This window comes from Lemur catta, chromosome 9 (assembly GCF_020740605.2).
Source record: "Lemur catta isolate mLemCat1 chromosome 9, mLemCat1.pri, whole genome shotgun sequence".
NCBI classification, from domain to species: domain Eukaryota; kingdom Metazoa; phylum Chordata; class Mammalia; order Primates; family Lemuridae; genus Lemur; species Lemur catta.
Genome location: NC_059136.1, coordinates 62,770,365 through 62,783,786, shown reverse-complemented (window position 1 = coordinate 62,783,786; position 13,422 = coordinate 62,770,365). Strand labels below are relative to the sequence as shown.

General features: G+C 41.3%; 1 protein-coding gene across 1 annotated transcript in view; it reads right to left on the bottom strand.

Moving 5' to 3' along the window:
* Window positions 1-8,609, bottom strand: part of LOC123644586 (DNA repair and recombination protein RAD54B-like) — a 45,351-nt gene extending 36,742 nt beyond the window's left edge. Inside the window, exons 1-2 of the mRNA XM_045560759.1 lie at window positions 8,489-8,609; window positions 3,300-3,450 (exon numbers count right to left, since the gene is read on the bottom strand). Of these exons, the coding sequence (XP_045416715.1) occupies window positions 3,300-3,434 (135 nt within the window). The 5' untranslated portion in view covers window positions 3,435-3,450; window positions 8,489-8,609. The remainder of the gene's footprint in view (window positions 1-3,299; window positions 3,451-8,488) is intronic.
* Between the last annotated feature and the right edge of the window lie 4,813 nt (window positions 8,610-13,422).

Here is a 13,422-nt window from a genome sequence, read left to right as displayed (position 1 = left end):
AAAACTGTTAATTTTAAAGTTAACTAACCCTTTAATGACTTTGTTATGTCTGGTTTTTGTTGGAAAGCATTTGAATATTTGGTTGCAGCAATGAGGTCCGCAGTTTGAGTTGATCCTCTAAATGGGTATCAGTCATTTGTGAGCTTAAGGGCATCTTGATTTGGGTTAGGTAGGAGAATGTAGATTCACCACAATAAGTGGTTGAAAAGCAAGAAAGCATTTTTCAGGCATGTTGCCAAAGGCATGGGCATTCTACTGCATTTTTCCATATTTCAACTGGATCTTTCTTAGCACCAAACAAAGACTTTAAAATGTCATCTACTGAGAGCTCAAACAATTCCATCTGTAGTTCTGTAGGTGCCTTGGCGATATCAACTCGGTGAGGCTCAAATGGTAATTTGAGTGTGAGGTCATAATTCTCAAAGTCAGTGAAACTTCTGTTGTATTCTCCAGTTAATAGGTCTATAACAGCTGTGTATTCTTCAAATGATTCCCATATATCATCCTGCTTATCAATGACCTTTGCTAACTGGGGAAAATGTTCATCTGAAATTTCCTTTTGAAGAAGTGTTTTGAAAAAGGATAGCTTTTTTCAATACTTGGATTTTTGGCCACATATAATATATAGGCAGTTTTACCTTGCAAAGAAATATTCACGTTTTGATTTCACATGATATCACACAGAAATGCTGCACCTTCTTTTAATATTTCACATTGCTGATTCTGTTCATAAAATTTAACTATCTGTTCTCACAAAGATAAAATTTTGGCTAACACCTGTCCCTGCGATAGCCAATGCTCTTTAGAACTATACAGCAAATCCACACTGAATACCTCATAGTTCAACTTTAGCATGTTATAAAACTAATGATGCCATGTCGCATTTGCACTAATATAGTTAACAATACGTATACCTTGTTGCAAAGTGTCACTTAAAACAGTAGATTTGGCGGGGCGCAGTGGCTCACGCCTGTAATCCTAGTCCTCCGGGAGGCCGAGGCGGGCGGATTGTTTGAACTCAGGAGTTCGAGACCAGCCTGAGCAAGAACGAGACCCCATCTCTACTAAAAATAGAAAGAAATTATATGGACAGCTAAAATATATATAGAAAAAAAAATTAGCCGGGCATGGTGGCGCATGCCTGTAGTCCCAGCTACTCGGGAGGCTGAGGCAGTAGGATCACTTAAGCCCAGGAGTTTGAGGTTGCTGTGAGCTAGACTGACGCCATGGCACTCTAGCCCCAGCAACAGAGTGAGACTCTGTCTCAAAAAAAAAAAAAAAAAACAGTAGATTTAGCAGAGATTTTGCTGATGTAAGATAAAAGAAATGAGAGCATCAGGATTTATTAATCCTTTTTAATCTATGCAAAAAAACGCTTCATGTTTTCCTGTCACAGAAGGTACACCCTTTGTACATATACTCACTAAATTTACCAAATTCAGCCCAATGTCACATCTATCTTGAAAGTTGTTGAAGGTATCTATTCCTGGTGTTCTGTTCACAATAGTGCCAAAGCAAGGAACTCTTTGTAGCAAAGAAAATATTGTTATGACTCGAATGAAATATAAAACCAACACCGAGTCAGTAGTATCAGTTGATTCATGCAAAGCAATTAAATAATATGTACTTTCTTTTTGAAGTATGCATGAATTTGCTCTGTTAAGTTGAAAGCTAATTCATGCTGTCAATCAGTTATGGTTTTCCTTGAAAGAGGAACATTACTTTGTACTTTGAAACATTATCGGGGTCTACGAAGCATCTTACAACTTCAACAACGCATTCTTTCACAATTTCTACATTACTGAATGGTTTCCCTTTTTTCCCAAGTATATAAGCTACTTTAAAAGTTGCTTCAATAGAATTATTTCCAGGTCTTATTACTGCCTGAAAGAACTGTCTTTGCTTTTGCTTTTCATCTTTTAATTTCTGCAATACAACCTTTTGCACCTCTCCCTCTAATTTAAAATATTTGTGGTCCTTACAAAAGTGTTATAATTCTGATGAGCACTGAATTTCTTTAATGTTAATATTACAGTATCACAAAGCAAGCAAATCATCTTATCTTCAGCAGAAACAAGCTGATATAGCAATTCCCAATCCTCATTAAAAAATGTTTTCTTGGCCGGGCGCGGTGGCTCACGCCTGTAATCCTAGCTCTGGGAGGCCGAGGCGGGTGGATCGCTCGAGGTCAGGAGTTCGAGACCAGCCTGAGCAAGAGTGAGACCCCGTCTCTACTAAAAATAGAAAGAAATTATCTGGCCAACTAAAAATATATATACAAAAAAAAATTAGCCGGGCATGGTGGCTCATGCCTGTAGTCCCAGCTACTTGGGAGGCTGAGGCAGTAGGATCGCTTAAGCCCAGGAGTCTGAGGTTGCTGTGAGCTAGGCTGATGCCACGGCACTCACTCTAGCCCGGGCAACAAAGTGAGACTCTGTCTCAAAAAAAAAAAAAAATGTTTTCTTCCTTCATATATATATAATTTACTATTTTTAAGTGTACAGATCAGTGGTAATACATACATTTATATTTTATTCCCCTTCCACCTCTTCTCTCACCCCCAGTGTTCATTTTTTATAGATAAAATTTAAATAAATATTTGAAATAGTGATACAAATCATTATTTATGTATTTTCTCTTTAAATCATCTTATCTAAAGAAGTTTTCACTTATTTATGCAATAACTTTAAAAAGAACACTGATTAGAATAATTTTTATAAGAATCTCCACCCCTTCTCTTAAATTTTATTTATTTATTTACTTATTTACTGTTACCAAAAGTTTATTTTATAGACCCAACTGCATGCCATTCCTTTTTTTTTTTTTGAGACAGAATCTTCGCTCTGCCCAGGCTAGAGTGCAGTGGCATCAGCGTAGCTCACAGCAACCTCAAACTCCTGGGCTCAAGCAATCCTACTGCCTCAGCCTCCCAAGTAGCTGGGACTACAGGCATGCGCCACTATGCCCGGCTAATTTTTTCTATATATAGTTGTCCAGCTAATTTCTTTCTATTTTTAGTAGAGACGGCATCTCGCTCTTGCTCAGGCTGGTCTCGAACTCCTGAGGTCAAACGATCCGCCCACCTCGGCCTCCCAGAGTGCTAGGATTACAGGCGTAAGCCACCACGCCTGGCCCATGTCATTCCTTTTTTAAAAAATCATGTAATCTTTATTTCTAAGGTCTTTGGAAGACACTATGAGATACTGAAAATTCTCATAGGCAGTAAGTATTATTAACTCTTTAAATGGCATTTTAAAAAATATATGTTTCTCTACATTATGAGTCCTTTTTTTTCTTACCTCAAATAATTTTATGTCTGGCTTTGGTTTTATAATCTCTTCATTCAGACGTGGATTACTTATTCCTGGTGGTATAAATTTTGGTTTCTTGAAGGAATTACCCTGCAACTGACTTGGTGCTGCAGATCGTCTCATATTGAGCAGCAGTGACCTGAAAAATACCCAGAACAGAAATCATCAATAAGCATGATTAGAATCATCCCCAAATATAAAAATAGCTCGTCACTACAACTATGTATTTAAAAAGATAAGAGGGGGCCAGGCGTGGTGGCTCATGCCTGTAATCTTAGCACTCTGAGAGGCCAACGCGGGAAAATCGCTCGAGGTCAGGAGTTCGAGACCAGCCTGAGCAAGAGGGAGACCCCATCTCTACTAAAAAATAGAAGGAAATTATCTGGACAACTAAAAATATATATAGAAAAAATTAGCTGGGCATGGTGGTGCATGCCTGTAGTCCCAGCAACTCAGGAGGCTGAGGCAGGAGGATTGCTTAAGCCCAGGAGATTGAGGTTGCTGCGAGCTTGGCTGATGCCATGGCACTCACTCTAGCCACGGGAACAGAGTGAGACTCTGCCTCAAAAAAAAAAAGAAAAACAGAAAAAGAAAGAAAAAAAAGGAAAAAAAAAACAGGGAAAAAAATGAAAAAAAAAGAAAAATTATAGTATGTACACTTTAAGAGACTAGAAACCAAAGGGCATGAAGGAATTTTTCTCAGTTGATAGAAATAAACTACGTAAGACTATAGTGTGGTTACAGGAGTGTATCTACATCTGCACATCAAAACTCATCAAAATGTACATACCTAACTGTACACTGTAAATTATACCATCATAAAGTAGATATATATTATACATTATAATATACAATCTTTTAAAAAGATGAGAAAAACACATGCCACATTAATTATTTCTAAGTGTTAGAATAACTGGTAATTTTTATTTTCTTCTGAGTTCTTTTCCATGTATTTCAAATTTTCTACAATGAAAATGTTACTTTTATAATAGGGAAAGTGTCAGCCGGGAGCAGTGGCTCACGCCTGTAATCCTAGCACTCTGGGAGGCCAAGGCGGGAGGATCGTTTGACCGCAGGAGTTCGAGACCAGCCTGAGCAAGAGCGAGACCCCATCTCTATTAAAAATAGAAAGAAATTAGCTGGACAACTAAAAATATATAGAAAAAATTAGCCGGGCATGGTGGCGCATGCCTATAGTCCCAGCTACTTGGGAGGCTAAGGCAGAAGGATTGCTTGCGCTCAGGAGTTTGAGGTTGCTGTGAACTAGGCTGACGCCACTGCACTCTAGCCAGGGCAACAGAGCAAGACTCTGTCTCAAAAGAAAAATAATAATAATAGGGAAAGTGTCATCAATTAGCTTTTTTAATTATCATCTTTCATAAAATCTAAAATGCGATCAATTATAAAATGTACCATTATTTTATGTATCCAAGAAAAAAAGTACAGCCATGATATCGATGGTTAGACATTTCCCAATATCAGCAATCTTAAAATTATGAAATACATAAGTAACAAGCCCTTACATAAGTTGAAGGATTAGCAGAAGTCACCCTTCGGTTTCTTATTCAAGGACAAAATAGATCTCTATTAGGATTATCTTTAATCTCAGAGCAAACTATGAAACAGATGGTTTGTGACCACTTTTGAAACAGTATTGACCAATACCAGAAATCAATACATATTCTGTCTCAACAAGTCATGCCAAAACAACTTCATTAAACTCATTTCCTTTTTATAATGGGTAAGCAGAATATTACACGTCACTAAATATGTAATTGACACGTTTGTTTTGTTTTGTTTTTGAGACAGTCTTGCTCTGTTGCCAGAGCTAGAGTGCCATGGCATCAGCCTAGCTCACAGCACTCTCAAACTCCTGGGCTCAAGTGATCCTCCTGCCTCAAACTCCCAAGTAGCTGGGACTACAGGAGTGTGCCACCACACCCAGCTAATTTTTTCTATTTTCAGTTGCCTGGCTAATTTCTTTCTATTTTTTAGTAGAGACGGAGTCTTGCTCTTGCTGAGGCTGGTCTCGAACTCCTGACCTCAAGCAATCTTCCCATCTCACCCTCCCAGAGTGCTAGAATTACAGGCGTGAGCCACCACACCTGGCCACAAGTTTGAAGTTGACACAAATTAACTAAAACAAGATAAGGTGAATGTTAGACCCTGCATTTAGACTCAGTTACTTAATGGTCAAATGAAATAGAACAATGAGAAGTTCAGATCAAAAAAGTAAGGCTTTTTTAGGCTGGGCTGTGGCTCATGCCTGTAATCCCAGCACTTTGAGAGCTCCATCCAGGTGGAAAGATCACTTGAAGCCAGGAGTTCAAGATCAGCCTGAGCAACATAGCAAGATCCCATCTCTACAAAAAATATGAAACTTAGCCGGTAGTCCTAGCTACTGAGAAGCCTGAGGTAGGAGGATCACTTGAGCCCAAAAGTTTGAGGTTACAGCGAGCTATGATGACACCTCTGCACTCCAGCCTGGGTAACAGAGCGAGACCCTGCCTCAAAAAAACCAAACAGAAAACTTAAGGCTTTTAGTTGACTATTGCTCAATTAAAATAAGATAATGATGAGCCTTCTTAAACTAATAAATTCTAAATAGCATTAATAAAAATGTCTATATCACAAAATGTAATAGGTTCTATTCTCTACATTAGCCAGACTCCCCTGTAAAGCTGTGAAAATTCTAACTGACATCTTTTTAAAAGAACACTAGAAAAATACAGTAGCTAGAAATACCAACAGTAGAAACAAAGGAAACCAGAGTACAGTTCCGATTCTGCTACTTAAGGGATGATTAACTTTGGGCAAACTATTTAAACTCTGTGGACACCAATTTCCTCATTTGTAAAATAAAGAATAGACTAGACATTAAAATTTTTCAACACTAAATTTTACGAATCACCACCCCAAACCCTAAAATCATTTAATACATGATTTCTAAGTTTTCAACCCTATTTATTTTGTAAACTAATTTTTAAAAAAGTGAATTTGAGGGGCCAGGCACTGTGGCTCACGCCTGTAATCCTAACACTTTGGGAGGCCGAGGCGGGCGGATTGTTTGAGCTCAGGAGTTTGAGACCAGCCTGAGCAAGAGCGAGACCCCGTCTCTACTAAAAATAGAAAGAAATTAGCTGAACAGCTAAAAACATATATATATAGAAAAATTAGCCAGGCATAGTGGCGCATGCCTGTAGTCCCAGCTACTCGGGAGGCTGAGGCAGAAGGATTGCTTGAGCCCAGGAGTTTGAGGTTGCTGTGAGCTAGGTTGATGCAACAGCACTCTAGCTTGGGCAACAGAGCAAGACTCTGTCTCAAAAAATAAATAAATAAATAAATAGCAAAAATAAATAAAAAAGTGAATTTGAGAATTCACTGTGAAGCAGCACAGAGTAGTGGTTAAGGAAACAAGACTCCAAAGCCACCCAGCCTGCCATGGCTAGAATTCTAACTCTGCTATTACATATGTCCTTGGTTATCCATCATGCCACCTAATTTATTGACTCATTTCAAAGGATACAGCAGAGATCAGTACATTTCCCCCTAAATACCTCAGCACCCTCATTGATTTTTAAATTAGTGCTGTTTGGGCCCTTTTCCCAGGCTCTAGGAATAAAGCCTTTTGACAGCTGTGCTGTGATGCTACAACTTCCATGATGGGTATATAACACCTATCTGCTTCAGTCCAAGTAAAATGGCCAGACCAGGCTGTCAACTGCAACACATCAGATAGCCTGAAGACTTGGCAATACAGCACAGTAATTAAAAACACAGCTTTGAAGGCAAATGCCTGATATAAATCTACACTGACACTTCCCAGCAAGGGATCTTGCACAAAGAGTTTACTTGATCTGTGTCTCAGTTTCCTCTCATCTATAGAAGGGGGGCGGGGGGGCGGTACCATAATCATACTTACACACAAGACTATTGGGAGGATTAAGTGAAATACTTAAAGCACTTAGAACAAAGCTAGACAAAGAGCATTCAATGTTATCTATAATGTTACTATTCTATAATTATTATTATTGATTGGGTGTTTAATGTATAAGGTCCCATGAGAGTAGAGATGATAAAAGGCCCTGTGAGGGCGATAGAGAAGGATGTAGTTCAACCCACACAATCATAAACAGAATCTATGGTCTGGTTGGGCTTTGTGCAACCATCAAACCTCTAGGATGCCACAATCTAAACAAAACTCTACTAAGAAACCCCTGCTGTTTCTGCTTTTCGACTTCTAACTACATTTAGGTAGTAATTATTTCATGTCATACCTTTAGTTGCTCCTTTGATTTTGTGACCCCAAAACACAGACTTAAGATGTACCATTTTTCAACTTAACCATGGTACAGAAAGCCATACGCGTTCAGTAGAAACTGTACTTCAAGTACCCACACAGCCATTCTTTTTTACTTTCACTACAGTACTCAATAAATTACATACGGTGTTCAACGCTTTATTATAAAATAGACTTTGTTTAATGATTTTGCCCAACTGTGGGCTAATGGAAGTGTTCTGAGCATGTTTAAGGTAGGCTAAACTAAGCCATGATGTTAGATGGGTTAGGTGTTTTAAATGCATTTTGACAAGATATTTTCTACTTAGGACGGGTTGATGGGGAGGTAACCTCCCTCATAAATCAAGGAGCACCTGTACCAGCCTAGAAAATCTTCCATAAGTGACTAATTAATTAATTAAAAGGTTAATGGGGGGAAAACCACTGGCCAGAGAAGAGGTGAAAGTCCCTATAGGAGCTCCTAGTTCTTTTGCACTGACCCCCTCCATGGCACTAGCACAGCCTTCACCACCTGGCCTTGGGGGAAGCAGCTTCACAGTGCAGGAAAGGGAAAGAAACCCAAACGCCAAGGAGCCTGCCCGCACCGACCACAAAACGGGCGCTCAGGCACCACCACCCGGAGCCGCCTCCCGGGGCCTCCCACGCAAGCACCCACGCCCCCACCCGCACCGCCCGCCCGCCCTCTGCGCCAGGCCACCCCGCGGCCAGCAGCAGAGAGTCCCTCGCGCTTCACTGCTCCAGCCCCGCAGGCGGCCGTGGTCGTTCCTGCCGCCTTCCTTCCCTCCTCCCTCGGAGGCCTGTTCCGGCGCCCACTCCCCGCTCTGACCCGCACGAGCCTACAAGCTGTCCTCCCGAGCGTTCGGCTCCGTGGACACACCTGCGAAAATCTGACAGAAACCGCTGGCCCAGACACGAACCGTGAGTAGACAGAGTTCCCTTCGCCGCCGCAAAAGCTCAAGGCTCCCGCCTCCGCGCAGCCAATCGCGGGCGTTCACGCCGCGCGTGCGCACTATCTCCCCTGGCTCAGCGGCGCCTGGCTCAGCCCGACTCTGATTGGACGACCTTACAGCATCATTGCGCATGTGCTGTTGCGTTTTCCTGGAGAGGCTTGTAAGTTTAGTTCCGCTTTACGGCTCAGTTGGGGAAAGTAGTTTTTGTGGGGAGTGCTGTTGCGCTTCTATGATTCCTGCTACCTGGGTGGCTGAGACGGGAGGGGATCACTTGTGCCTAGGCGTTCGAGACCCGTTTGGCAACATAACGAGACCCTGTCTCAAAATAATTTTTTTTTTTAGAGACGGAGTCTCGCTCTGTCACCTGGGCTAGAGTGCCGTGGCGTCAGCCTAGGTCACAGCAACCTCAAACTCCTGGGCCCAAACTCCTGCCTCAGCCTCCCGAGTAGCTGGGATTACAGGTGCACGCCACCACGCCTGGCTAATTTTTCTATTTTTGGTAGAGACGGTGGCGGTCTCTGTCTTGCTGAGGCTGGTCTCGAACTCCTGACCTCAAGTGATTCTCCCGCCTCGGCCTTCCAGGCGTGAGCCACCGCGCCCGGCCAAAAAAGTTTTTTTAACTAATTTGCTGCCTACAGTCAGACTCAAATACTGATGTAAACGCTGAGGCTACAGACTTCACCATTTACGTGAACAAGTAATACACAAGTTATGACTCGGTGTGGGCAAATAATAAAAATATGTGCATTGTAGAGGTGCGTGTTATTCTGATACTCATTCTTTCAAAAATCATTGATTTAGTGTTGCCTGCGAGATATTTTCCAAACCCTGTGTTAGATTCTGGGAAGATAAAAATAAATAAGTAATTATTGGACTCTCAAAAAGGGGGAGCCTCCTCTGGAATTGGAAAAGCATTAAAGGATTTTAAGCAGGGACATGACATTATTCAATGGGTATTTACTGACCACCTTCCAAGTGCTAGGCCATGACACAGTCTGCTAGCCCTGAGAAATATTAAATTAGAAAGGAAAGTCTGAAAAGAGAATGTTCAAAGGTTGTTCATTGAGTTGTACACAACAGTTTAACAAAAATTAAGAGTTAAAAAATATCAAGGGTTTAATGAAGATGTGAAACAAAGGGGAAATCTTTTGCTGCTGATTGGAATGTAAATAGGTACAGTCATCTAAAAGAGTAATTTGACAACATTTAGCAAAAGGAAAAATGTGCTTAAGGAGCTTTTACCCTGGGGACTTTTTCTGGTCATAAAGAGCCACTTTTAAGGTTGAGTTGTGCTTTTGGCGGCTCCCAGGGACCGGAGTTACAAGAGTTGGAATCAGAGGCCTGCCAAGGTTGGGCACCCTAGTAAACCACACCACTCCTTTCTTTGGGCTGGGACACAGAAAGAGTAAGGGTGACCAAGAAACAAACCAGCCCTTAGAGTGTCTACAGCCCACTTTAATGTTATCTGGGAAGTTCAGAAAGCCTAAAACAGATTTGGCTAAAGTGGCCTGGGACAATCTTCTTCCAGATTTTGCACCTGGTTTCCTCCCTCACTTCATCCAAATCATTACTCACATGTCACCTTGTCAAGGAGGCCTTATCTGACTGCTCATTACTCTGTTGTCTCATACTCTGTCTTCCTTGCCCAGCTTCATAGTGTTTCATCACACTTTCCACTCCCTAACATATGCTTATTTATTTTCTTTCTATTCCTCCCAGAATATAACATCAGGACAGGATCTTTACTTTATTCTCTTCTGTACCCAAGTGTTTAGTACATTATCAGTCTCATAGAATGCACTCAATAAGTATTTGTTGAATAAAGAGTTGTGTGAAAATCAGCAGGTCTTACTGACTGCTCCCTAGTAGAGGAAGAAGACTAGCACCCAGGTTTTCACACCCCAGGACTAGCAACAGAATCCTCTGAGGGCTTGTTCAGATGGCTGGGCTCCACCTACAGTTTCAGATACTGTAGGTCTGGGACAGCTGATAATTTGCATTTCTAATGTGTCCTCAGGGATGTTGCCACTGTTGGTACAGAGACCACATTTTGAAACCACTATACTAGGCCGTTCTTCAGGACTTCGGGTGGTCAGGAGTGCCTGTGGCAGGGGTGGGGTTAGCTGGGGAGAACAACAGATGCTTTTCCATAATTGTTGCCACCTGGCAGTCCAGCTGAATCTTGATCCAGTGGCAACAAAGGTCATGACCCCTCAGGGAAGGAGGGAAAGGAAGGGATACTGAGGGTGGCCCCAGGCCAAAGCCAATTGCAACCTGGCATGTCAGAGTGGCCTTGTTTGACCAGGAGTGTCACCCCCATTGCACCCGGGCCCTGAAGATAAGACAGCAAGGAAGATTCCTTTTTCTCATATATGTGGACATGGCAGGGACCCTCCAGCCTTCGCTGTTCTCAGACCAATATATTCCTTGCATTTAGGGCAGGGGTTTTTGTTACTGAACCCAAAAGGAGGTCCAGCTTAGATCCCATCACTCACTACACAAAGAACCAATTATTGAGACAAGAAGGATTACCAAGAAATGAATTTTAATGCAAAAGATACCTGTTGGGAGAAATAAACTCCAATCTGTCTCCCTGACCAACCAAGGGCAAGGGCTTTTATAGTGGGTTGTGGAATGTAGGTCAGGTTGCATGGGGTTTGAAGTCATAGGGTCTTCAGGTGGTCTGATTCAAGAATCAGCTGTTGGTGATGGATGGTGAGTCCTGTGGAGAAGCTAGTTTAGTCTGGTTGTTAGGCTTGACTGGTAAAGTCTGAGCAAACAAAAAGTGTTAATAACTTAGGCCGGGGATCATTTTTCAAGGCCAATTACCTTTTCTCTGGTTTCTGCATTTTGGATTTCTGTATGTTTTGTTTTTGCTGTTTGTTCATTTTTAGTGTCTACTGTCTTGTGATTAAGTGAGAATTTAATGAGACAATGGGGTTGTACCTGTTTTTTTAACTTATTTTAGCATTTTTAAAAAATAACTACCCTCTTATGAGATCTTGAAGATATATTGCGATGTCTTGATTAGGTGGCAATTTCAAGTTTTTCAGAATGAGCCAGACTCTGGACTCAATAGAAATTACTATATTATGAGGATAAAAGATAACTTATTTAAACTACATGTCATGTTGCAGTACCAGGCACAGAAAGGGCACTCAATAAATGCTAGGTAGATAGCTAATGCTTCCTTCCAGCTGCAACTGAATTAATTGCTATGTTTATCTTAAAAAAAAAAAACCTTTGGTGCTACAAGAATGAAAGCTATCTCTAGTCTGTGTTAAAACTCAGGCATTTTGCACACACCTTCCAGTTTTACTTGTAAAAGAGGGACCTTATATTAGGTAAGCATACATCCTCTGCTTAAAGGGGCTTTCTCTCTCTGGCAACAACTTCCCTTTTAACATCAGTGTCCAGAGTGAAGCTTTGACCCACTTTGCTATTGCTCTACAGTTATAATGGTGGCATTTGAATACAGGCTTGAGAAATTTTCCATGAATTTGATGGTATTCCAAGTTGTCTTAAAACCAAAGTATAAGCTTATAAAGGAAAACAGAGATCGCAGGACCAGCTCCCCCAAACTCCTTATGCAAAAGGGGAGGTCAAGCCTGGAGACTGAGTCATGCAACGTCCTCTTCCAAATGAATAGCTGTTACTAACATTATGCATTAGCCAGAACCCCATGGAAAGGTAAAAGGCTTTGGCCATCTATGAAGGACTGCACCTACAGATCATCATAAGGAAATTCTTAGCTAGCCTCTCATAAACAAGGACATGACCACTGTAACTTCAGGTCTACAGTCTAAGTCTAGCTCCTAGAACTAAAATCTGTTTGATTCCACACTGATAATTTGATTAGAAGCTTATCTTTCCAGGTGCAGAACACAGACAAGATCAATCATTCTTCCACCTACCCAGAAACAGCTGCACGATTGATTCTTCCAAGTTACTCTCTTTTTCTCTTCAAACATTTACCCTACCTTATATAAAATGTAGATTTCCTGGGCACTCACTAAAGTCTCACAAGACTGTAACCATTTCCCTTACTGCCTACCTGCCCCTCTTCCTACATTCCCTCCTCCCTTAAGGAAATGTATAAATACTAAGGTGGGGGGGTGTGCTGGTGTGGAGAATAAATAAATAAATACTACTGAAAACTTCTTTGGAAAAACAATCACAGATACATCTGTGGCTCATGTTTTTCCTGGACATACCCTAAAGCTGGCTTAATAAACCTCTATTGATTGAGATCCTTGCCTCAGTCACTCATTTTGTTTGTCAATGCTCATAAAAGTCTACCAAATTTGAAATGCCACTTACATTTTTTAAAAAAGTTATTACTCCCTAAAGCTTAGCATAATAAATAAGACCTGTCATAATTTGATCCCAATCTCCAAGAAAGAATACCTTCCCCTCCACCCCCCTACACTATCCCTGAGTCCTACACCGCCAAAGCAGACTACTGTAGGGACTAAGCCCTTGGCCCCTAAAGGTTCACTGAGAAATCTCTGGCATGAAGCAGATCGATTAATAGGACAAAAGGGCATACAAATTTATTTAACATGTGTACATGGGAGCCTTCAGAATCAAGACTCAACTTCCTCAATGAGGTACAGAAGTTTATAAAGAATGGGGGCTTGGACCATTTTATATAAAGAACTTAAGCATCCTCTGATTTTGGCATCCAAAGGGGTCCTAGAACTAATCCCTCGAGGATACAGAGGCCTGACTATATAGAGAAAGAGAGAAAAGTGCCAAATAGCACTCAGCTGTTCAGGCTCCAGCACTCAAATAATCCCAGCTGAGGACTCAGACATTGTAGAGCAGAGTCAAGGCTTCCCTGCTGTGATTTTTCTGCATT